General features: G+C 47.4%; 1 protein-coding gene across 2 annotated transcripts in view; it reads right to left on the bottom strand.

Moving 5' to 3' along the window:
- The window catches only part of LOC146788634 (putative cation-transporting ATPase 13A4), a 330,096-nt gene that overhangs the window by 155,738 nt on the left and 151,373 nt on the right, over positions 1-22,985 (bottom strand). For both annotated transcript variants that reach the window (XM_085635820.1, XM_085635821.1), the window contains exons 14-16: positions 16,663-16,813; positions 13,324-13,413; positions 4,909-5,065 (exon numbers count right to left, since the gene is read on the bottom strand). In XM_085635820.1, coding sequence (XP_085491946.1) covers positions 4,909-5,065; positions 13,324-13,413; positions 16,663-16,813 — 398 coding nt within the window. The remainder of the gene's footprint in view (positions 1-4,908; positions 5,066-13,323; positions 13,414-16,662; positions 16,814-22,985) is intronic.

Genomic DNA, 22,985 nt, shown 5'->3' with positions numbered 1-22,985 from the left:
TCAGGTGTAACGGGGAGAGGGCACCTGCAGTCATGTGTAACGGGGAGAGGGCACCTGAAGTCAGGTGTAACGGGGAGAGGGCACCTGCAGTCATGTGTAACGGGGAGAGGGCACCTGAAGTCAGGTGTAATGGGGAGAGGGCACCTGCAGTCAGGTGTGACGAGGAGAGGGCACCTGCAGTCATGTGTAACGGGGGAGGCCACTTGCAGTCAGGTGTAACGGGGAGAGGGCACCTGCAGTCAGGTGTAACGGGGAGAGGGCACCTGCAGTCAGGTGTAACGGGGAGAGGGCACCTGCGGTCAGGTGTAAGGGGGAGAGGGCACCTGCAGTCAGGTGTAACGGGGAGAGGGCACCCGCAGTCAGGTGTAATGGGGAGAGGGCACCGGCTGTCAGGTGTAACGGGGAGAGGGCACCTGCAGTCAGGTGTAACGGGGAGAGAGCACCGGTGGTCAGCTGTAACGGGGAGAGGGCACCTGCAGTCAGGTGTAACGGGGAGAGGGCACCTGCAGTCAGGTGTAATGGGGAGAGGGCACCTGCAGTCAGGTGTAACGGGGAGAGGGCACCCGCAGTCAGGTGTAATGGAGAGAGGGCACCTGCAGTCAGGTGTAACGGGGAGAGGGCACCTGCAGTCAGGTGTAACGGGGAGAGGGCACCCGCAGTCAGGTGTAACGGGGAGAGAGCACCGGCTGTCAGGTGTAACGGGGAGAGGGCACCCGCAGTCAGGTGTAACGGGGAGAGGGCACCTGCAGTCAGGTGTAACGGGGAGAGGGCACCCGCAGTCAGGTGTAACGGGGAGAGAGCACCGGCTGTCAGGTGTAACGGGGAGAGGGCACCTGCAGTCAGGTGTAACGGGGAGAGAGCACCGGCTGTCAGGTGTAACAGGGAGAGGGCACATGCAGTCAGGTGTAAGGGGGAGAGGGCACCTGCAGTCAGGTGTAACGGGGAGGGGGAACCTGCAGACAGGTGTAAGGGGGAGGGGGAACCTGCAGACAGGTGTAAGGGGGAGAGGGCACCTGCAGTCAGGTGTAACGGGGGAGGCCACCTGCTGTCAGGTGTAACAGGGAGAGGGCACCTGCAGTCAGGTGTAACGGGGAGAGGGCACATGCAGTCAGGTGTAAGGGGGAGAGGGCACCTGCAGTCAGGTGTAACGGGGAGGGGGAACCTGCAGACAGGTGTAAGGGGGAGAGGGCACCTGCAGTCAGGTGTAACGGGGAGAGGGCACCGGCTGTCAGGTGTAACGGGGAGAGGTCACCTGCAGTCAGGTGTAACGGGGAGAGAGCACCGGTGGTCAGGTGTAACGGGGAGAGGGCACATGCAGTCAGGTGTAATGGGGAGATAGCACCGGCAGTCAGGTGTAACGGGGAGGGCACCTGAAGTCAGGTGTGACGGGGAGAGGGCACCGGCAGTTAGGTGTGATAGGGAGAGGGCACCTGCAGTCAGGTGTAACAGGGAGAGAGCACCTACAGTCAGGTGTAACGGAGAGGGCACCTGAAGTCAGGTGTGACGGGGAGAGAGCACCTACAGTCAGGTCTGAAGGGGAGAGGGCACCTGCAGTCAGGTGTAATGGGGAGAGAGCACCGGCAGTCAGGTGTGAAGGGGAGAGGGTACCTGCAGTCAGGTGTAACGGGGAGAGGGCACCTGTAGTCAGGTGTAACTGGGAGAGGGCACCTGCGGTCAGGTGTAACAGGGAGAGGGCACCTGTAGTCAGGTGTGACGGGGAGAGGGCACCTGTAGTCAGGTGTAACAGGGAGAGGGCACCTGTAGTCAGGTGTGACGGGGAGAGGGCACCTGCAGTCAGGTGTAACTGGGAGAGGGCACCTGCAGTCAGGTGTGGGGGAGAGGGCACCTGCAGTCAGGTGTAATGGAGAGAGGGCACCTGTCGTTAGGTGTAAGGGGGAGAGGGTACCTGCAGTCAGGTGTAAGGGGTAGAGGGTACCTGCAGTCAGGTGTAAGGGAGAGAGGGCACCTGCAGTCAGGTGTAAGGGGGAGAGGGCATCTGGAGTAAGGTGTAAGAGAGAGAGGGCACCTGTAATCAGGTGTGATGGGGAGAGGGTACCTGCAGTCAGATATAAGGGTGAGAGGGCACCTGTAGTCATGTGTGATGGGGAGAGGGTACCTGCAGTCAGGTGTGACGGGGAGATGGCACCTGCAGTCAGGTGTAAGGGAGAGAGGGCACCTGCAGTCAGGTGTGACGGGAGAGGGCACCTGCAGTCAGGTGTGAGGGCACCTGCAGTCAGGTGTAATGGTGTGAGGGCACCTGCAGTCATGTGTAACAAGGAGATGGCACCTGCAGTCAGGTGTGATGTGGGGAGACACCTGCAGTCAGGTTTGATGAGGAGAGGGCACCTGCAGACAGGTGTGATAGGGAGAGGGCACCTGCAGTCAGGTGTAATGGAAAGAGGGCACCTGCAGTCAGGTGTAACTGGGAGAGGGCACCTGCAGTCAGGTGTAACGGGGAGAGGGCACCTGCAGTCAGGTGTAACGGGGAGAGGGCACCTGCGGTCAGGTGTAATGGGGAGAGGGCACCTGCAGTCAGGTGTAACGGGGAGAGGGCACCTGCAGTCAGGTGTAACTGGGAAAGGGCACCTGCAGTCCGGTGTAACGGGGAGAGGGCACCTGCAGTCAGGTGTAACTGGGAGAGGGCACCTGCAGTCAGGTGTAATGGGGAGAGAGCACCTGCAGTCAGGTGTAACGGGGAGAGAGCACCTGCAGTCAGGTGTAACGGGGAGAGGCCACCTGCTGTCAGGTGTAACAGGGAGAGGGCACCTGCAGTCAGGTGTAACGGGGAGAGAGCACCTGCTGTCAGGTGTAACAGGGAGCGGGCACCTGCAGTCAGGTGTAACAGGGAGAGGGCACCTGCAGTCAGGTGTAACGTGGAGAGAGGACCGACAGTCAGGTGTAACGGGGGAGGCCACCTGCAGTCAGGTGTAACGGGGAGAAAGCACCTGCAGTCTGGTGTAACGGGGGAGGCCACCTGTAGTCAGGTGTAACGGGGAGAGGGCACCTGCAGTCAGGTGTAACAGGGAGAGGGCACCTGCAGTCAGGTGTAACGGGGAGAGGGCACCTGCAGTCTGGTGTAACAGGGAGAGGGCACCTGAAGTCAGGTGTAAGGGGGAGAGGGCACCTGCAGTCTGGTGTAACAGGGAGAGGGCACCTGAAGTCAGGTGTAACGGGGAGAGGGCACCTGCCGTCGGGTGTAAAGGGGAGAGGGCACCTGTAGTCAGGTTTGACTGGTAGAGGGCACCTGCAGTCAGGTGTAACTGGGAGAGGGCACCTGCAGTCAGGTGTAACGGGGAGAGGGCACCTGCAGTCAGGTGTAACGGGGAGAGGGCACCCGCAGTCAGGTGTAATGGGGAGAGGGCACCTGCAGTCAGGTGTAACGGGGAGAGGGCACCTGCAGTCTGGTGTAACAGGGAGAGGTCACCTGAAGTCAGGTGTAAGGGGGAGAGGGCACCTGCAGTCTGGTGTAACAGGGACAGGGCACCTGTAGTCAGGTGTAACGGGGAGAGGGCACCTGCCGTCGGGTGTAAAGGGGAGAGGGCACCTGTAGTCAGGTTTGACTGGGAGAGGGCACCTGCAGTCAGGTGTAACTGGGAGAGGGCACCTGCAGTCAGGTGTAACGGGGAGAAGGCACCTGCAGGCAGGTGTAACGGGGAGAGGGCACCTGCGGTCAGGTGTAATGGGGAGAGGGCACCTGCAGTCAGGTGTAACGGGGAGAGGGCACCTGCAGTCAGGTGTAACTGGGAGAGGGCACCTGCAGTCAGGTGTAACGGGGAGAGGGCACCTGCAGTCTGGTGTAACAGGGAGAGGGCACCTGCAGTCAGGTGTAATGGGGAGAGAGCACCTGCTGTCAGGTGTAACAGGGAGCGGGCACCTGCAGTCAGGTGTAACAGGGAGAGGGCACCTGCAGTCAGGTGTAACGTGGAGAGAGGACCGACAGTCAGGTGTAACGGGGGAGGCCACCTGCAGTCAGGTGTAACGGGGAGAGGGCACCTGCAGTCAGGTGTAATAGGGAGAGGGCACCTGCAGTCAGGTGTAATAGGGAGATGGCACCTGCAGTCAGGTGTAACGGGGAGGGGGAACCTGCAGACAGGTGTAAGGGGGAGAGGGCACCTGCAGTCAGGTGTAACAGGGAGAGGGCACCTGCAGTCTGGTGTAACGGGGGAGGCCACCTGTAGTCAGGTGTAACGGGGAGAGGGCACCTGCAGTCAGGTGTAACAGGGAGAGGGCACCTGTAGTCAGGTGTAACGGGGAGAGGGCACCTGCAGTCAGGTGTAACAGGGAGAGGGCACCTGCAGTCAGGTGTAACGGGGAGAGGGCACCTGCAGTCTGGTGTAACAGGGAGAGGGCACCTGAAGTCAGGTGTAAGGGGGAGAGGGCACCTGCAGTCTGGTGTAACAGGGAGAGGGCACCTGAAGTCAGGTGTGATGGGGAGAGGGCACCTGCAGTCAGGTGTAACAGGGAGAGGGCACCTGCAGTCTGGTGTAACGGGGAGAGGGCACCTGCAGTCAGGTGTAACAGGGACAGGGCACCTGTAGTCAGGTGTAACAGGGAGAGGGCACCTGCCGTCGGGTGTAACGGGGAGAGGGCACCTGTAGTCAGGTGTGACTGGGAGAGGGTACCTGCAGTCAGGTGTAATGGGGAGAGGGCACCTGCAGACAGGTGTGATAGGGAGAGGGCACCTGCAGTCAGGTGTAATGGAAAGAGGGCACCTGCAGTCCGGTGTAACGGGGAGAGGGTACCTGCAGTCAGGTGTAAGGGGGAGAGGGCACCTGCAGTCAGGTGTAATGGAGAGAGGGCACCTGTAGTCAGATCAGATGTAAGGGGGAGAGGTCTGGCACCTGTGGTCAGGTGTACCGGTGTGATGGCACCTGCAGTTTTCATTCAGAGAAACAGGAAGGCTCTTACCTGTGTCCGTCTTGCAGAAGCTGGCCACCATTTCAGGCGCTCCCTTCATGTATACCTCAAGGTCACTTCCTCCCATCACCCGGGTGATGACGGACATCCGCTGGAGCTTGGAGGAGAACGGATACTGGCGTAAAACGACAATCCCCTGCACCGGAACCTGGGAGCAAAATACAATAGTGGTGAATGCGTGAGTAAATCGCAGTGCAGTAATATAACAAATGTTATGTATTAAAACGAAAATTGACTATTAGTTACTTTAATCAGTGATTTAAATTAGGTAACCAAAGCAGTGCTCACTTTAAAAAGGTTTTGGGAAGGAAAGAATGTCTACATTGGTTCACTCTATTTTTTTGTTGCATCTAGAGCATGGAATATCTGACTGTGCAAGGCCACACACAATAAAAGCACATTGTGGTTTAAATGTCACAGTAAGAAAGACAAATAGAATAGCAGTAAAATTAGATCAGAGTCATCTCAGCAGCCCCAGCCTTTAAGACATATTGCAACAGTCAGTAGAAAGTAACAGAGGCCATCATTAAGCGTGTATTAACCAGGCCCACGAGCAGTAACACGGTAGAGGGTCTACAAGCTGCTGAGGTCCCACACACTCATTTCAGGGCACTCACCCACCATCTTCAGTCAATGGCAGCATGACTGAGCTCTGTGCAGATAGCCAACACACTTTACTCAATATCTTTCACTTCTTCCTGGTTCTTTCGCAAAGAGAAGCATAGGGTTGAAGTTGTGGAGCCTGTCTGTAGGGTCTCTGAGTTGTGCTGTGGCGGTTCGTCCAGAGGTCTTAATGGATGAGGGAAAGCTGGGCAAAGGTGGGCGCGCTATGCTGGTGCCAGAGGGTGTGCGCAGACATCTGCATACTGAAGTTGGCAGTGACAGGAAGGAACATTGTAGCATGATGCTCTGCCATATTATAAGATTGGTGAGACTGCCTATCACTCCAAAATATCACTCCTTCCTTATCCCACTGAAATCACCAATTGCCTAAGAATGCCATGGATCCCCCTAGCTTGCGTGTGGAATGCGCTCTAGGGGGAATAGATAGTGTACACTTTGCTTTCTAGTAGCATATTTGAATGCATTTAACGATCCACCTGTCAATTCCAGATTTTGATATGGGATTGACTTTATGTGGTGGCGAAAAAGCTATAAAAAGTTTTTTGTTTTTTCTGAAACTTTTTGTCCTTTCAATGTAGTAAAGAATAGCTCTTTTGATGTCAAGCGTATGAAGAGCTCGTTCTCCTACTGAGTCTGGTTAAGGAAAAAAGACTGGGAGCTCAACAGACTGATTCAGGTGAAAAACAGAAATCACTTTAGGTAAGAATTTAGGGTTTGTCTTAAGAACCACTTGGTTGTGATGTATTTGCAAAAATGGTTCCTGTATGGTTAATGCTTGGAGTTCACTCACTCTCCTGAGGGATGTGATGGCCACAAGGACAGCTACTTTCCATGTGAGGAACTGTAACTCACATTTATGTAAAGGTTCAAATGTGAGACCCATGAGTCTTGTAAGGACAATTTTTAGATTCCATACTGGAGAGGGTGGAATTCTGGGAGGAATTATCCTTTTAAGGCCTTCCATGAAAGCTTTGATGGGAGGTTCCCTGAACAATAACAAGTGTGGTCTGTTCTGTAAGTAAGCTGCTATAGCAGCAAGATGTAATCGTATGGATGAGTACGCCAGATTACATTTTTGTAGATGTAGGAGATAACAAATAAGTTTTTGAGAGGAAGCATCTAGTGGATTGATTTTATTGTTATTGCAGTAAATAACAAATCTTTTCAATTTAGCTGCATACCATGCTCTAGTGGTAGGACGTCTAGCTTCTTTAATGATGTTCATGCCGTCTGGTGGGAGATTAAGGTAACCAAACTCTAAGACTTCAGAAGTCAGTTTGCTATGTTCAGTTGAGCTGGTTCCGGATGTCTTATCTCTCCATGGTTCTGTGTGAGAAGCTGTGGGGAAAGGCAACAATGGGTGTGGAATCCTGGAGGCGAAGTTTGGGCATTCTGTGTTTAAATGTGTGGCAAACAGATCTATGTCTGAGTGGCCCCACATTTGAAAGAATGGATAAAGAACTTGCGGATGAAGTTCCCATTTGTGAATCTGTTGTTGGCGACTTAGCAGATCCGCAATTTGATTATGATTCCCAGGTAGATGCTCTGTTAAGAGGTATATCTTTTGAGGAATGGCTCATCCGAAATGCTTTGTGCAAGGCGTGAAAGCTGCAGAGAGTATGTTCCACCCCGTTTCTGTATATAGTACATTGCTGTCATGTTGTCTGTTCGGACGAGAACAGCTTTGCCTATGAGATGTTTCTGGAATTACTTTAGGGAGAGAAATATGGCCAGTAACTCAAGGCGATTGATGTGCAGGAGTTTTTGTTGAGGTGTCCACAACCCTGAATGGTATGGTTTAAGAGATGAGCTCCCCAGCCGGTGAGCGATGCGTCCGCTGTTAGCACAATTTGTGGAACCGGGTCTAGGAACGGTCGCCCTTTGGAAAGATTTTGTGTGTTCCACCATTGCAGAGAGCGATATGTGTGGCTGTCCACCAACACCAGATCCGTAAGTTGACCTTGAGCTTGGTTCCACCGTTGTGCTAGGCATTCCTGTAATGGATGCATTTGGAGTCTTGCGTAAGGGACAATTAAGATGCAAGAGGCCCTCATCCGTATTAGCTGCATGAACACTCGAGCTGGTAATGAGTGTTGTGGTTGAAATTTTGTTATGAGAGCTTGCATACTGGCTATCCTGGCTGGATTGGGGTAGGCAAGAGCTTGGGAAGTATCTATTGTTGCACATAGCTACTATTGGGTGTCGGACGGTTGGAGATGTGACTTGGTGAGGTTTATTGTGAAGCCTAAGTTGTGTAGCAGCTGAATTGTGTTGTGTGTTTTTTTGTACACAATCGCTGTGTGACTTCACTTTTATGAGCCAGTCATCTAGGTAAGAAAACACATGAATGTGTTGTCTTTTTAAGTAGGCTGCCACCACCGCAAGACATTTTTTGAAGACTCTGGGTGCTGTTGTGACTCAGAATGGAAGGACTTTGAACTGGTAATGTTGTCCGTCCACTATGAACCGTAGGTATTTCCTGTGAGCAGGGCGAATAGGAATGTGGAAGTAGGCGTCCTTGAGATCTAGGGTGCAAGGAAGTCGCCTTGTTTGAGCAGTGGGAGGACTTGTTGTAGAGTGACCATGTGGAAGTGGTCAGATTGTATGCACCGGTTTAACGGTCTTAGGTCTAAAATTGGCCTGAGAGTGCCGTCCTATTTTGGCATGAGGAAATAAAGGGAGTAAATCCCTGTATTTTGGTGATGTATGGGTACCGGTTCTATTGCATGTTTTTGAAAGAGAGAGAGAACCTCCTGCTTGAGAAGCGTATGATGTTCTGTGGACATTGAACGTTGTTTGGGAGGTATGTGGGAGGGGAGTAGAATTGAGTTCCAGGCAGTAACCATACTGGATAATTTGTCGTACCCACCTGTCTGTGGTGATGGAATTCCATACAGGTAGAAACTGTGATAGTCTTCCCCTGACTGGAGTGGAATGGTCTGGGGGGAGTGGAGGGAAGTCACTGTTTTGTGGTGGGGGAGTTGAGGATATTAGAACCACGCCCTCTCCCTCTGTTGTTATTGCCTCTGTAATTCCCTCTAAAGTAACCTCTGCTAGGAGAAGTTTGAGTGGAGCTTTTATAAGTGGAAGAGGTGGTTTTTGTACCAATGGTCTTGGAGGCACCCCTATAAGAGAAGTGACGAAAAAAACCTCTACTAGTTGTTGCTTGTAGAGCCCCCTGGCAGTCTCTGTGTCCTTTTTCATCCTTTCTAAAGATGTGTCCACAGTGGGTCCAAACAAGTGTTCCTGATCTAAGGGTTGGTTGAGGATGGCAGACTGCACCTCTAGTTTAAAACCAGATATGCGCAGCCACGCATGTCTATGTAGTAACACACTTGTATTTATTGCAAGGGATGCTTCCAGGGCACATTTTATTGAGGTGTTTGTGATTAACTTTCCCTGTGGTATGAGATCATTTGCTTTGGTCTTATACTCGTCTGGAAGATGCTGCATGAGTTTTTCAAACTCATCATAGTGAGCCCTGTCATACCTCGCTACTAAAGCTTATGAGTTGGCAATGCGCCAAAGGTTTGCTGCCTGAGACACAACTCTTTTACCTGATGTGTACAATAACTACGATTCTTTGTCTGGCGGAGGGGCATCACCTGTGGTTTGGGAATTTGCCCGTTTGCGGGCATTTGCCACTACTAATGAATCCAGAGGGAGTTGACCGTTAACATCAGCTGGATCGCTTGGAGCTGGCTTATATTTTTTCTCAATTCTAGGATTAAGGACCCTAGCCCTGACAGGGTCTTTAAAAACCTCAGGGGCATGTTTAATCATCCCTTTGAGCATAGGGAGAGTTTTTGTTGTTTTTTGAGGCTGGGAAATGTCTCTAATAAAAAAAATCCTCCTCTAGAGGGTCTGAATGGAGTTGAACCCCATGGTATTGTGCAGCTCTATCAGTTGTGCAAACCCTACATTATCATCTGGAGGGGATGGTCTGGAGGGATAAATCTGGCTCAGGTACATCTGGGACACTGTAATCATCCCAAGAGTCATGAGGTGGGATACTGTGTGTGTCATCATCAGTATCTGTATTATGTGGTGAGTCTATGTCCTCATCGTCACCCCCTACATCCTCATCCTCCTCTTGTGGTGTAAGTGAAAGAGGAGGCAATGGAGAGTGTGCTGGAGAGAGTATAATATTTCTAGGCTGTGGAGGTGGATAGAAAGGCCTCATAGGTGAGGCGGATGAGTCTTTTTTCTTGGTGGGTATCTCAGGTGTACCTGAGGTGTCCAATTTCCTCTTCTTAGGTGGTATAGAGGTGACCTGGCCGGAAATAGCGTCAATATGAAGTGTTCTTTGTTTAGGATCCGGTGGATCTGGATGGAAAAGTTCCTTGGATTCATTGTCTTTTTTCGGCGCCGAGGACTTTGGCTCCAAGTGGTGTTTTGGCCTGTCTTCTTTGGCTTTAGGAGGGGTTTTTGCCTCCTTCTGCTTAGGTGGAGTTTTCGACTCTGAAGATTTATTCAGTTTTTTCAGCTCCGAGGACTTGGCTTGAGCTTGCTTCGGTGCCAAAGTGTCCGTTACCTTGGGTTTCGGTTTCGATGCTGAGGATTCTGGTGTGGACGGGTTTATGTTTCAGTGCCGAGGATGGTTTTTCGGCCCCGTGGTGTGGCTGGCTGGATCCTTAGCTGCCTGAAGGCTTTGTGGACTTCGGAGCTTGGCCTGGAGGCTGGGCTTCTGAAGTCTTGTCTCTGTGTTGACCCAGACCCGAAGGTGAAGATGTTACCGGAGCCTTTTGTTTTTTCGGGGCAGGGACGTCGACGTAAGTACTCACGCTCCGTTGAACTGGAGTAATCGTCTGGTCTTCTGAGTCTGATTCCTTGGCTTCGGAGACGCTGCCTTGTTCATCTCCTGTCTCTGGATCATCGGGCCTGCCGACGTCGAGCCCGGTGATCACGTATAGTCTTCTTGGACCAGAAAGAGTCACAGGTCGGGCAGTGTCGACTCTCGTGTTCGGGCGAGAGACAAAGGTTTCCGACCTCATGGAGATCTGTGTGTGGGAATTTAGCCCCACACTTGCATTTTTTAAATGGAGTCCTTTCCATATGCTGGTTGATGGCGCTGATCGGCCTGAGCCCACGTCGATGACCGGACTCGAAAATGTCTTTGGAACTAGATACGCGTCGAGAGAAAGAGCGATCGAAACAATACCATCGAGCGGTGCGAGTTTTAGTGTGTCGAAGGGGAATCGAAACAACGTCGACCAGGAACTCAGCAAATTACATCCGAACCCAAAGGTGGAAAAAAACTATTTAAGGATGGAGTCAATGCCCATGCGCACTACTAACCAAAGGAGGAGTTACCTATCTCGTGTCTACAAAGACTTCTACAATAACAAAGTGCAAACATCCGAGCCCAACACCAGATGGCGATCTATGCAAAAGTATGAGATCTACAGCTCATATGCCTCGAACAGATCGTTTACCACAAATACTTTTCCCCGCAGGGAATTACTACTCGGTTGTTACAACGACTGCGTTGTAACAACGCATACCATTACTCCGCAAGTCAGAACAATGAGTTGCATAGGGGGCAGAAGGTGTTGGCTTTAAAATCCAACACCTTCCTTACTGTTGAACATACTGGAGTTGGAATAGTAAATTATACTATTCCAACATCCAGCGCCCCCCCTCCGCAAGATGTTGTTGCGACTTGCGGGGTATTGGTATGTGTTGTTTCAACGCGGTCGTTGCAACAACTGCATTCTAATTCCCTGTGGGGAAAAAAACCCGGAAAAAAAAGGTATATTCCTCAAATGCATCATGTACCATTAGGACCCTCATCATGAAACTCTCAGAGAAGGTTGTGATAGTTATGGTACCCAACAAAATAAGCCACCAGATTTGGCGGATGAAAGAGCCTCTCTGAATAAATCTGGTGGCTACAGAAATATGTATAAAGAATGGAGAATGTATTCTTATGAACAATTCTGGACTGCTCCTCAAAACTACATTTAGGTTTCCTTTGGGACATAAACTCAACTTCCTTTCCTGTCAGTTATGCTCCTCTCTGGGTTTGACTAAATTGTATAAATCAATGTTGCTCCATATTCATGGCCATTTCAGCCTCATTTACCCACTATAGGCGTGATTTTGATATCCATTTTTTATCTTTTATGTTCTTTTAAATACTTGTAATCCTAAAATGGCACAATGAATATGTGATACTAATGATTAAAATACCATTGCTTTGTATTGCTCTATCATCATTTCCTAGTGTGCAGTTGTATATTTATTTGTTTTGTTCTCTACCATTTTATTAATATAGGGTAGTTATTTGCATTCACCAATGTAGTCACCAAGCTATTATCATTATTCTATAATAAACTTTGTTATTTATTTGGAATATTTTTATTATTTCATGGTGAGTAATATTTAAATTATATTCCTTATGCTTTTCCAGAAGTATAATTTTTCTTTTAGGTGCTGTAAATATTATTAATGATTTGATTATTAATAATGATTAGATTAATGAGGTTAATAAAGACAATACCATTTGTTTTCTTATATAGCAGTTGATGAAGCATATTAATTTTAAAATTTGATTAAGTATTAGTATCAATATTTGATTTGATTTGATTTTGATATTTATAAAGCGCAACGATCACCCAAGGGCATCAAGGCGCTAGAGATAGACCGCAGATAACACATCGTCCAGAAGAAGAATAGAGGAACTTCGGCTTTGCCTGAGAACAGCCAGGTCTTAAGGGCTTTTCTGAACGGGAGCAGAAGAGGAATAGATCTAAGTGCCAAGGGTAGGGAATTCCAGAGCTTACACGCTGCCACAAAAACAGCCCTATCCCCCCACTTCTTCTTCTTGGTTCTTGGTACCAGAAGTTGCATTTGGTGAGAGGAGCAAAGTAGTCCGCCTGGGGAATACCATTTGAAGATGGTCTTCAGTCTTAGAGGACAGGAGGCATGCAGTGACTTGTGGATCATACACAGTGCTTTAAAACTGATGCCTTGTTCAATGGGAAGCCAGTGTAGGTGTTCTAGTCCCTTTTTGGCTGATTGTCTTTTGGGAATATCCAGAATGAGTCTTGCCAGTGCATTCTGCAGTACCTGGAGTTTATGTTGTAAACCCTTACTGGCAGCCAGGTACAGAGCATTGCAGTTGTCCAATCTGGCATTGCCAGAGCTACCTGGATCCTGGCTGAACGCTGGATGAAAGGGAAGATTTTTTTTAACATCCTTATAAGCCAGGAACATGTGGAGATGGAACGATTCACTTGGGCCATAATGCTAAGTTCCGTATCCATCATGACTCCCAGATTCTTGGCCTTTTCATTCAAGACAGGACAGCATCACAAAGATTGAGGCCAGCAGTTACTGTTCCATTTGGCTGTCCCTGGTCCGAATACCATCACCTCCGTTTTCGCCCCATTAAGTTTAAGGAACTTAGCCGACATCCAATTTGCTACTCCGGACATGCAGCCACGGCCGTTCTCTGACCATGACCCTTTAGGGATGGTAACCATAAATATTATTACTATTATTAATACAAACTATAAATAAGAATTTTGTGTACCTTTTCTTAGACTTTATAAATTATTGAATCATTAGGTGTACATTCTGAGAGAAAAAACTCCAAACAAAATTACCTTTTACACCAAATTACGAGACGCCCATCTTTCACATTCACTTGTTGCTAAACTAAGACTGGAGTGAACCACTGTGCAATGTGGGTATTCGAGTCCAGTGTATGGCACGACACAGACACAGTGCAGCTGTTTGTAAAGTAAGTTTCGGTAAACATCTTATCGGAAACCTTACCGTGCCTGCAAAAGCCGCTCCGGGTCTAACCACCATGGTAGATGATGGGATATCTTCTCGTTCGGGTGATGAGTTAGAATCTACAATCTCCTGTTAAAATAGCGTTAAAAGTTTAATTGAGTCAGTCAGTAAATGTGAAGGCAAGGGATTGAGTTAATGTGAGGGTTTTTGAGAACAAGTGAATGTGACAATGAGTGAGTCAGTCAATCAGCGCAAGGGCATGAGCAGTTTATGTGTGGAAGTGAGTGAGTAATTTAGGATATCAGGGAGTAAAAGGTGAATGAGTGAGGAATGTACTCAAATGAGACTTGTTCAGCTGGACATGAAATGAGGAAATGAAGGAGGCAAATATTAATAAAATAAGCCCGTTAACAGCGGACTTTGAGTCAAGTCTACACTCAAAATGTATGAATATGCTTTATTGGTTGGACATAAGCCATGAAATATAAAAGCCTCGAGTAAAACACAATATAAAAACCTCCATTCTAAATCTAATAGTATATTTTATTGGGAGGATATAACTCATACAATAGAAAAGTCTCAATTTTAAACGCGATCATATATATTATTGCATTGACATAATTCTTACAATCTATAGTTTGGCTGTAAGCTATACAATATGAAAGCCTCCTTTTTAAATTGTTAAATTTAATATTATATTTTATTGGTTGGACATAAGTCATAAAATATATAAAATGCCATACTTTAAATGTAATATAAGGGATAAAGAACCCCCTGCCACACATTAAAAGGATGCTGCAAGTCACAGAGGAGTTCCATAACCATATAGAGGAATGAGGCTGAAGGCTGAGTTCCTTTATAATGTTATGGAACTCCGAGGTGACTTGTAATATCCTAATCATGTACGGCTGGGGGTACTTTATCCCGTATAATACAATGTCACACCATTACCTTTTACACAAAACATTTAAAACCTTGGCGCATAGCTCTTTACTATGAAAGAGAGAGCATGTTTGCAAACATGAAGAATAAAACAAGAACACTTAGTGCAAAATTAAACACATCAAAAACCTGTTAGATATTTGCAGCAAAAAGATATCGGAAACAGTTAAATACATCTCAGTTTAAAAAAAATAGTTGGAGTGTCTCGGAATGTGAAGAAACATGCAGAAAAGTTCTAACTTTGCTATAATTATCTAAGGAGTGCAAATAATAAACAAGGTCTTTCTGCTTGCCTCTGTGAGCTAGAAAAATAGAGCAGAAGTTAGAAAAGCAAACATTTCAATTTTGTTGCTTTAAACAGCTGCTCTGTGACCTGACCTGCCCGTCATCTGGCTCTGGCAGAAGCCATTGTGGCATCAGAACTCAACTGTAATAACTTATTACAGCTGAGTTTTGGCGTCTTTTCTTTATAATCGTCGGCTGGATGCATCACAAGTCACTAACTATAAATGAATTTGAGACGGGTGTTTATGCTGGGGATTGCAGAATCCCACATAACATAATGGTGCCGATTACGATCCGGTAAAAAATTTCCCCGTGCGACTCGTATCCGGTCTTTTTACCGTACGAATCGTACAAGTGCCGTACGAACTGGCAATCACGATTCGCATGGTAAAAAGTCCATACGAACCGCATTGGGAATCATTCCCCACACGTCCTCGGGTCGGAAAATGTGTCTGACACGTCCTCGTACGATTTACCGTACAAATGTGAAAGGTGAAGTCCGACCGAGGAATCACGATCCATCCCGTGCGAACCCCCCCGTGTATGTACACCCGTGTACGTTCGAGTCGTACCCCCACCCGTGTATGTACGGTGCGTACCCCCAGCGCGTAGCGGGGGGTTCGACTCGAACGTACACGGGGGGGGTTCGACTCGAACGTACACGGGGGGTTCGACTCGAACGTACACGGGGGGTTCGACTCGAACGTACACGGGGGGGGTTCGACTCGAACGTACACGGGGGGTTCGACTCGAACGTACACGGGGGGTTCGACACGTACACGGGTGTACATACAGGGGGGTTCGGCGCGTACGTACGGGGGCTAGGGGGGGGTCGGCGCGTACGTACAGGGGCTGGGGGGGGTACGGTGCGTACCGGGCCACCTACTCTGGTCGATTCGCGCCGTACTTCGCTTTTCCAGCACTTTTTGGGTGCCGTGAAAATATTGCCGTCCGGACTGCTGTCGGTTCGAATCGTAATTCCTGGGTCGTGAAACGCTGCCTGAAAGCGTCCCGACGTCACGTCGCAGCATTCCCGGATCACATTCGTATGTATATTTTCGTCGGTCGGTGTTTTTTACGATTCGTACGGAAATGGTGTTTCCGTGCGAATCGTAATTCCATGTTTGTAAAGTTTTACGACCGGGTACGAGTCGGACGGGGAAAACGCTTCGACCGACGGTTCGTACCCGGTTTTTACCGGATCGTAATCGGCACCAATATGTTTTATCGGTTGGACATAAGTCAAACAGAGTAGAAGTCTCCAGTTTTCAGTCAATGGTTTATGAAGGGACGGTGCAGACGCAGAGGCTGATTAAAGCTAATTCTTATCAATTGTGGACACCTGAAGATCAAATGTAGAAAAAGCACCCTGACCCACTAGGGTTTAAGGTTTAAAAAGTAACCATTCACCCCAAAAAAATGAAAGAGTTGTGGTTGATGGGAATATTGAGATTATCTGAGCAAAGCAAAGCTCCTCACTATTTACCCACAAGTTCCCTAAGGACAGAAGCGGGGCCGGACATGGATAAGCAGCCCACAAGCTCCCAACTGAAAAAAGGACAGGAGGGAAGCTGCTGACTCACTTAATCCCGCCCTTCCTGGGCCTCTTGAGAAGAGTAAGACCCAGCCCAGCCCAGAAACAAGCATTCTGGAGTTTGAACATTCAGTGGCAGCACAGCCAAGATAGGGATATTTTAGATGTAGGGCACCCGGCATTAAAACTATTGTCTTAAAGCCCACAATGGGGGCTAACAAGTGATATATTTGGGGCGAGTCTGGTAAGTTGTTGAAAATAAGCTATATTTAAGGATTCTATTCATGTAAGAGCTGCCTCGGTGCTTCACAACAACCCTTAATCCTCAGACGTGCACCCTCCTTCGATCTACTGTGCGGGATAACTCGTAGACAACTGGGGATGGGACCATGAACATTTCAATAACATCTTAAGGTTTGATGTAGAGAGGTCCATTACGGAGAGCAGACAGGGCAGAGGGTAACCAAGCTTGAGCCATCGAATTCAGGGTTTGATTACAAACCGGGATCTTGAGTGTTTCATCATAAATTCATGAACATGAAGGAAAAAAACGTACAAAAGCTACCCCTCTCAGTCAAGCCCATGTTGTGCATTAAGGTACCCAAGGGTTGGCTCACCCATCCTGTGGCGTCAAACATCTTCAGGTCCAGAGGGTCTCCCTGGATCTCTCCATCCAGTATGATCAGCGAGTGACAACTCGCCATAGCGGCCAGCAGCGGTCCCCATAGTAGAGGGTTGCTGAGGGGAAACTTCTCAACCATCTGAAAGCTAATGAAGAACATAGATTCATATATCTGGTGTTTATAAAATACCTCTACATATTCACATTTCAGAAATACTAATATGTAGAAGACAGGAAATTGCTCTTTAAGACATAGCTCCTCCCCTTCTGCTTTAAGGCACTTGTCACTGTGCACAGAGTTGATGGGACATCTATGAAGTCAAGGGTTCACTAACACCCAAATATACAACGCACACTTTCAGGCTAATGATAAGACCACAAAACACATTTTGCATCTTACTGGTGGGGATCCAGACATACATTGATTGCTGCGCATGTGCGCTCTTCTGTGTATGTGTGGTCAGAGTGTGTCATTGTGTATGAGTTTGTGAATGTGCGTGTCATAGGTGCTGGAAGTAGAAGTGCAAGGGATGTTGAAGCACCCCAAAACCAACACGCTGGAGTCCAGGAGGTGAATCAGCAATAAAGATGCCTCCACATTTTGTTTTTATCTGGTCAAATTGCTGTGAGTGTAAAGACAGAGCTCAAATGCCAGGCAGTGTCTTCTGGCACATTGATGCTTATTTCAATAACAGGGGATTGGTGTTAGTGGTCACGTTCTTTTGCTGACTGCTCAGTGAGAAGACTCTGGAAAGTGAATTATGTGTGTGAAAGAAAAAGCTGCAGAATGTACTTATTTGTAACATATGCTAAAATGTAAATACCTGTAAGTGTATTAAAACATGTATTAGCAGTTAGGAAAGCACAAATGAAGCTAATTGTTCTGTAATTCTGAAGTCTGATGGAAACAAAGATTTTAATCCGATCAAAACAAATCAAGGTACTATAGTTAGTGATGCACAAATGATAAATATCACAGAAACACAATTTCCACAAATATTATATTTTGTGCACAGTAAAGCTTTAGCGGTACGGCTGCACATCTGTAGACATTTTTCACAATCCCTATGACTTCAGTGGCATTGATGGCTGCACCCCCACTCTGAAATATGTTACAGAACCATCGGTGTTTTCCTGTATGTGTCAGTTTGTGTGCGTGTTAGCGTTGGCTTGTGTATCCGTGTTCGTGTGTGTGAGTGTGCATGATAGTCTATGTGTATTTCTGTGTGTGTCTGTGTTAGCATGAATATGTATTTGCGTGGGTTTGTGTACCCTTGTGTGTGTGCATGTGCGTGGGTGTGTATGTGTGTGTATTCGAGACCAAAATGAGAGTGGTAGTGGTAGAGAATTTACACAGCTTTTGGCCCCTATGTAATCACTGGAAAGAATTAAAGCAAATATAACAATAAATGTAATAAGCTTTGACAAAGCCAATGAGCCAGGCTTTGAGAGGGCATTCAGAAACAGGCAGCACTCTATGAGCACATACAACATGCACAGACCAACTAGTACCACGCAATCACAGACAAGAGACTAAGGGGCGCACAGGCTTAGCCAGACAGCAGTATTTTGTGGATATATTTTACAAATAAAGGACCAGCATTAAATGACATTAAATGACATTATGCATTGCAGATTATACCTCTAATTAGGCCTGAGTGGTGAACTCCGCTCTGTTTGCGGAGTTTGCAGAGTTTTCCGTACTTTGTACACCATGGAACATGCAGAGTTCCGAAAAACTCCCTTCTTTCTCGCTCACGCTCACCAACCTCAAGTTAGAGAGTGCGAGCGAGGAAAATCCACCTCCCAATGAGATTTCTGAACACGGGTGGTCAGATTTCTCAACGCAGGTGGTCGCGGATGGTCCTGGCTGAGATCTTGACTGACTTTGTTAAGTATTATCAAACTCTCTATAATCCTGAAGCTCTGGCCTAACCTCAAATTGATGCTTATTTGAAAGAAGTCAAAAATCCTAATTGTGAGCACATAGATTTTTCTTCCCTAGAAACTGATATATCTTTGACAGAAATTTTTCGAGCGCTTCAATTTCTGCAAAAGGTAAGACTCCAGGGCCTTACGGGTTCACAGTTGAATTCTTTCTTCATTTCTCTAATCTTTTGCTTCCCAAATTATTACACCTTTTGTCAGTTCTTTTCGAGCATGGGGTCTACAGGTGGTACCTTTCAGGAGGCCACTGCATGTCTCATTTATAAAAAAAGGCAAGGACCCGGCCCTATGTAAGAACTAGAGACCAATGTCTCTGGTCAATGTGGATTATAAAATGTGCCTTACGCCTGGATCCCCTCTTACTCTTGATGACTGCTAAACAACAATCAGGCTTTATCAAAGGTAGGCTTGTATCGGATAAGTCTAGACTCTTCTTTAATGTTCTCAACAAAGCCTCCTCTTTATCATATTCCCTTACGGCCCTTTCTATTGACACTGAGGAAGAGTTTGATCGTTTCGATGGGTCCTTTTTACTTAAATCACTTTCTTGGCACAGTCTGGGCCCCAGCCTAATTTCTCTCATCTCTTTGCTCTATCATTCCCCCAAAGCTTCTGTTCTTGTTAATGGGAAGGTTTCTCACTATTTTCCTTTGCAACGCGGTTGCCCATTATCATCAAGGTTGCCCATTATCTCCTCTTTTGTTCATTGTAGTTCTTGAACCCTTTCTTTCTCGTTTTAGGAATAATTCAGAAATTCATGGATTCCATTACAGAGAAAACCTTCTGAAACTTTCTGTCTCCGCCAATATATTCTCCTCTTCCTATCTAATCCTGCGCTTTCTGTACCTGCTTTGATCTATGAAATATCTGCTTTTTCCTTACTCTCAAGCTATAAGATAAATTCAGAAAAATCTCAAATCCTACTCACACTAAATTCTGTTTTAAACAACCATTTCTTGCCACGGATTTTCATTGAAATACGTCCACAATTAAGGGGCCGATTACGATCCTGGAAAAACCCGGTACAAACCGTGGGTCGGAGCTTTTCCTCCGTCTGACTCGTACCGGGTTGTAAAACTTTACAAACATGCTATTACGATTCGTACGGAAACACCATTCCCGTACGATTCGGAAAAAAGACCAACCGACAGAAAAATACATACAAATGTGATCTGGGACATCGCGGACGTGACGTCCGGACGGAGTTAGGCATGTTTTTACGTACCAGCAATTACGATTCGCACCGACTGCAGTCCGGATGGGAAAATTTTTACGGCACCTAAAAAGTGCCGGAAAAGCTAAGTACGCAGCGATGCGAGCTGATTAGGGGGCCCGGTACGCGCCATACCCCCGCCCCCCGTATGTACGGAGCGTACCCCCGTACCCCCCAGCCCCCCGTATGTACGGAGCGTACCCCCACCCCCGTATGTACGGTGCGGACCCCCAGCACTACGCGCTGGGGGTCCGCACCGTACATATGGGGGTGGGGGTACGCTCCGTACATACGGGGGGCTGGGGGTACGGGCTACGCTCCGTACATACGGGGGGCTGGGGGGTACGGGGGTACGCTCCGTACATACGGGGGCTGGGGGGTACGCTCCGTACATACGGGGGGCTGGGGGTACAGCGCACCCATCCGCGGGGGGGCTGGGGGTACGGCGCGAACATACGGGGGGCGGGGGGGGGGGTACGGCGCGTACCAGGCACTTGTGTGGACATCTCCATGGTTGCTATGGGAGTTCGCTCCGGACGGTCTTTTTTCCATACAGTTGTACAATCGGACGGATGGGACGGATCGTAATTGCGCATTGGGACTTCAGTTTTCCCATTTGTACGTAAAAATGTCCGGGGACGTGTCGGAGACTTTTCCCGACCCGAGGACGTGTGGGGGAATTTTCCCAATGCGATTTGTATGGACTTTTTCCCATACAAATCGTACTTGGCAGTTTGTACGGCGCTTTTACCATTTGTACGGAAAAAAGTCCAGATTCAATTCGGTTGGGGAAATTTTTTCCAGGATCCTAATCGGCACCTAAATATTTAGGTATTTGGTTTTGCTCCTCGCCCTCGCCTACAAAGCTCTCCACAACGCAGGACAAGCATATTTGAACCACCACCTCTCATTCCACGTCCCAGCCAGACAACTCCGCTCTGCCCAACTTGCCCTGGCCACTGTCCCACGGATCCACCAGACCAGAACCGGACGAAGACCCTTCTCCTACCTCGCTGCCAAGACCTGGAACACCCTGCCCGTCCTCCACAGGCAATCCACGTCACTGCCCCAATTCAGGAAGGATCTCTAGACCTGGCTATTCGACTGAACCTTCATGCCCAGATGGACAAGCAGCCTCCTTCCCCCCATTGCCTTGAGACGGGTGAGTATCCGTGCTTTACAAACACCTGATCGATTGATTGACTTCTTCTATTCTATTAAGAATTCTGTCATGGTAAATACTGGAGTGCTTGGATAGGGTAGACAAACTTCTTTCATCATGGAACCCTCTTTTTCTTTCTTGGTGGGGTCGAATTGACTCCAGCAATATGATGATTTCACCCATAATTGTAATTCTTTTATCTATGACTTTAGTATCCATATCTGCTACCTTTTCTAAAATGTTAGATTACAAATTATTCAAATTGCTTTGGTCTAGTAAAAAATGTACGATATCACTAGCGCACCATCGTGCATTTAAGCAGGAGGGTGGGATTCATTTTCCAGATTTCCAGCTGTATCATAAAGGTTTTTGCCTAAGACAAGCTTCTAGGTGGCTTTCTTTGTTGCGTACTTCGTTTACTCTCTTGTGGTTGGATATTGAGTGCTCCTTCCTGGCTCCTTTTCTTCTAGAGAAGTCTTGTCCTTTTCCTCTACTACATTCATCACTGCTTCCCCTTTTATTAAGCATACTTGCACTATTTTAAGGCCTTATTATCAATCACAAATTACACCTCAGGATTTTTTCTCCATTCTCCATTTTGGTATAACCGTCTCATCACTATAAATAATAAACCAATATTTTTGAAATTCTGGAGGCAAGAGGCAAAAAGGTATGGGTTAAAGATTCATTTGAGAATGATGCCGCTCTTTCTTTTTCCAATTTCAGCGAACATTTAACTGCCTTGGCTCTTTCTTGTCTAGATATCTGCCCCTCGTTAATATTCTTCTAGATGTCCTTTATTCGTTACCATCCTCTTCATCTTCACTGTCATAACAATCTTCTCTTTGTTCAATTCTTCCTTCTATTCCTAGGGCTTCTCCTATTTACAAACGTATTTATTCTTCTATTACTTCAAGACCCAAAACTAAAATGAAGGCTCAATGGGAATTGGATTTGGGATAATAATAATAATCCACATTTGTAAAGCGGGAACAATCGCCCGTAAGGGTCTCTAGGCGCTGGGGGCCGTCGGGAAGATTACGCAAGCTATTGCCCAGAGTCACATGGTGCTGGGCTAATCTGCCGCCAGCGCCGGGGATCGAACCGTGATCCCCAGATTCCGGAGGCAGTCACCCTGGCCGCGGCACCACACCTCTTCCTGAACCTGGACTATTCCTTTTTGGAATAAGACATGGATTAGAATAAACAAAATTTGCAGCACAGCCTCTACCTCTCAATCATAGCTTTTTTCTCCATCACAGACTTTATCTCACCCCTTCAATCATTGCTAAATTCTCCACAAACACAACTTCGAAATGTTGATCATGTGATCGTCTCTGTGGGGATATCGCACACCTCTGATTTCACTGTCCTCCCACAGCCACTTGTTGGGAAAAAGTCTGGTCTCATCTCACCTCAATGTTTCACTTTCAGTTCCCATTAACTCCTTTGTCACTTTTTCTAGGTAGCCTATCCGAAGATATTCACTCGCCTTTTGACAATATAAAGTTGTTAGACCATATATTAGCCTTAGCTTTTCAACAAATTACACTTAGTTGGAAATGTTCTTCCAGTATTTCTTATAGGGCTTGGTGGTACAATGTGTGCCATTATCATGGGTTGGACCATGCTTTTGCCTCATTGTACTGCCCTTCTGTAAATAGAGATTTGTATTGGTTACCATTAGCTTCATTGTTAGATACTGTTTCTCATAGTTATCCTAATTGTACTTCCTCTAAGAATTCTAAGTCTCCATAAGATGTTTACTTCTCTGCAATTTGTTTCTCAATATTAATTTCCCTTTCTCTTGTTAGGACTTGGTCTTCTTTTCTTTTTATACCCTTCCCTTCCCTTCTTTATTCCCCAATATTTCAGAAATTGTTAAATACCTTCCCTTCTGCTATATAAATGTGTATACTTAGTCATTTTTAATGCACATCAATGGTTGTTGTTATCCTTTTTTCTGCTAATGTTATTTTCAATCAAGCTGCATTAC

Source organism: Triturus cristatus, chromosome 11, assembly GCF_964204655.1.
Source record: "Triturus cristatus chromosome 11, aTriCri1.1, whole genome shotgun sequence".
In the NCBI taxonomy this organism is placed as follows: domain Eukaryota; kingdom Metazoa; phylum Chordata; class Amphibia; order Caudata; family Salamandridae; genus Triturus; species Triturus cristatus.
This window is presented reverse-complemented; position numbering and strand designations above follow the sequence as displayed.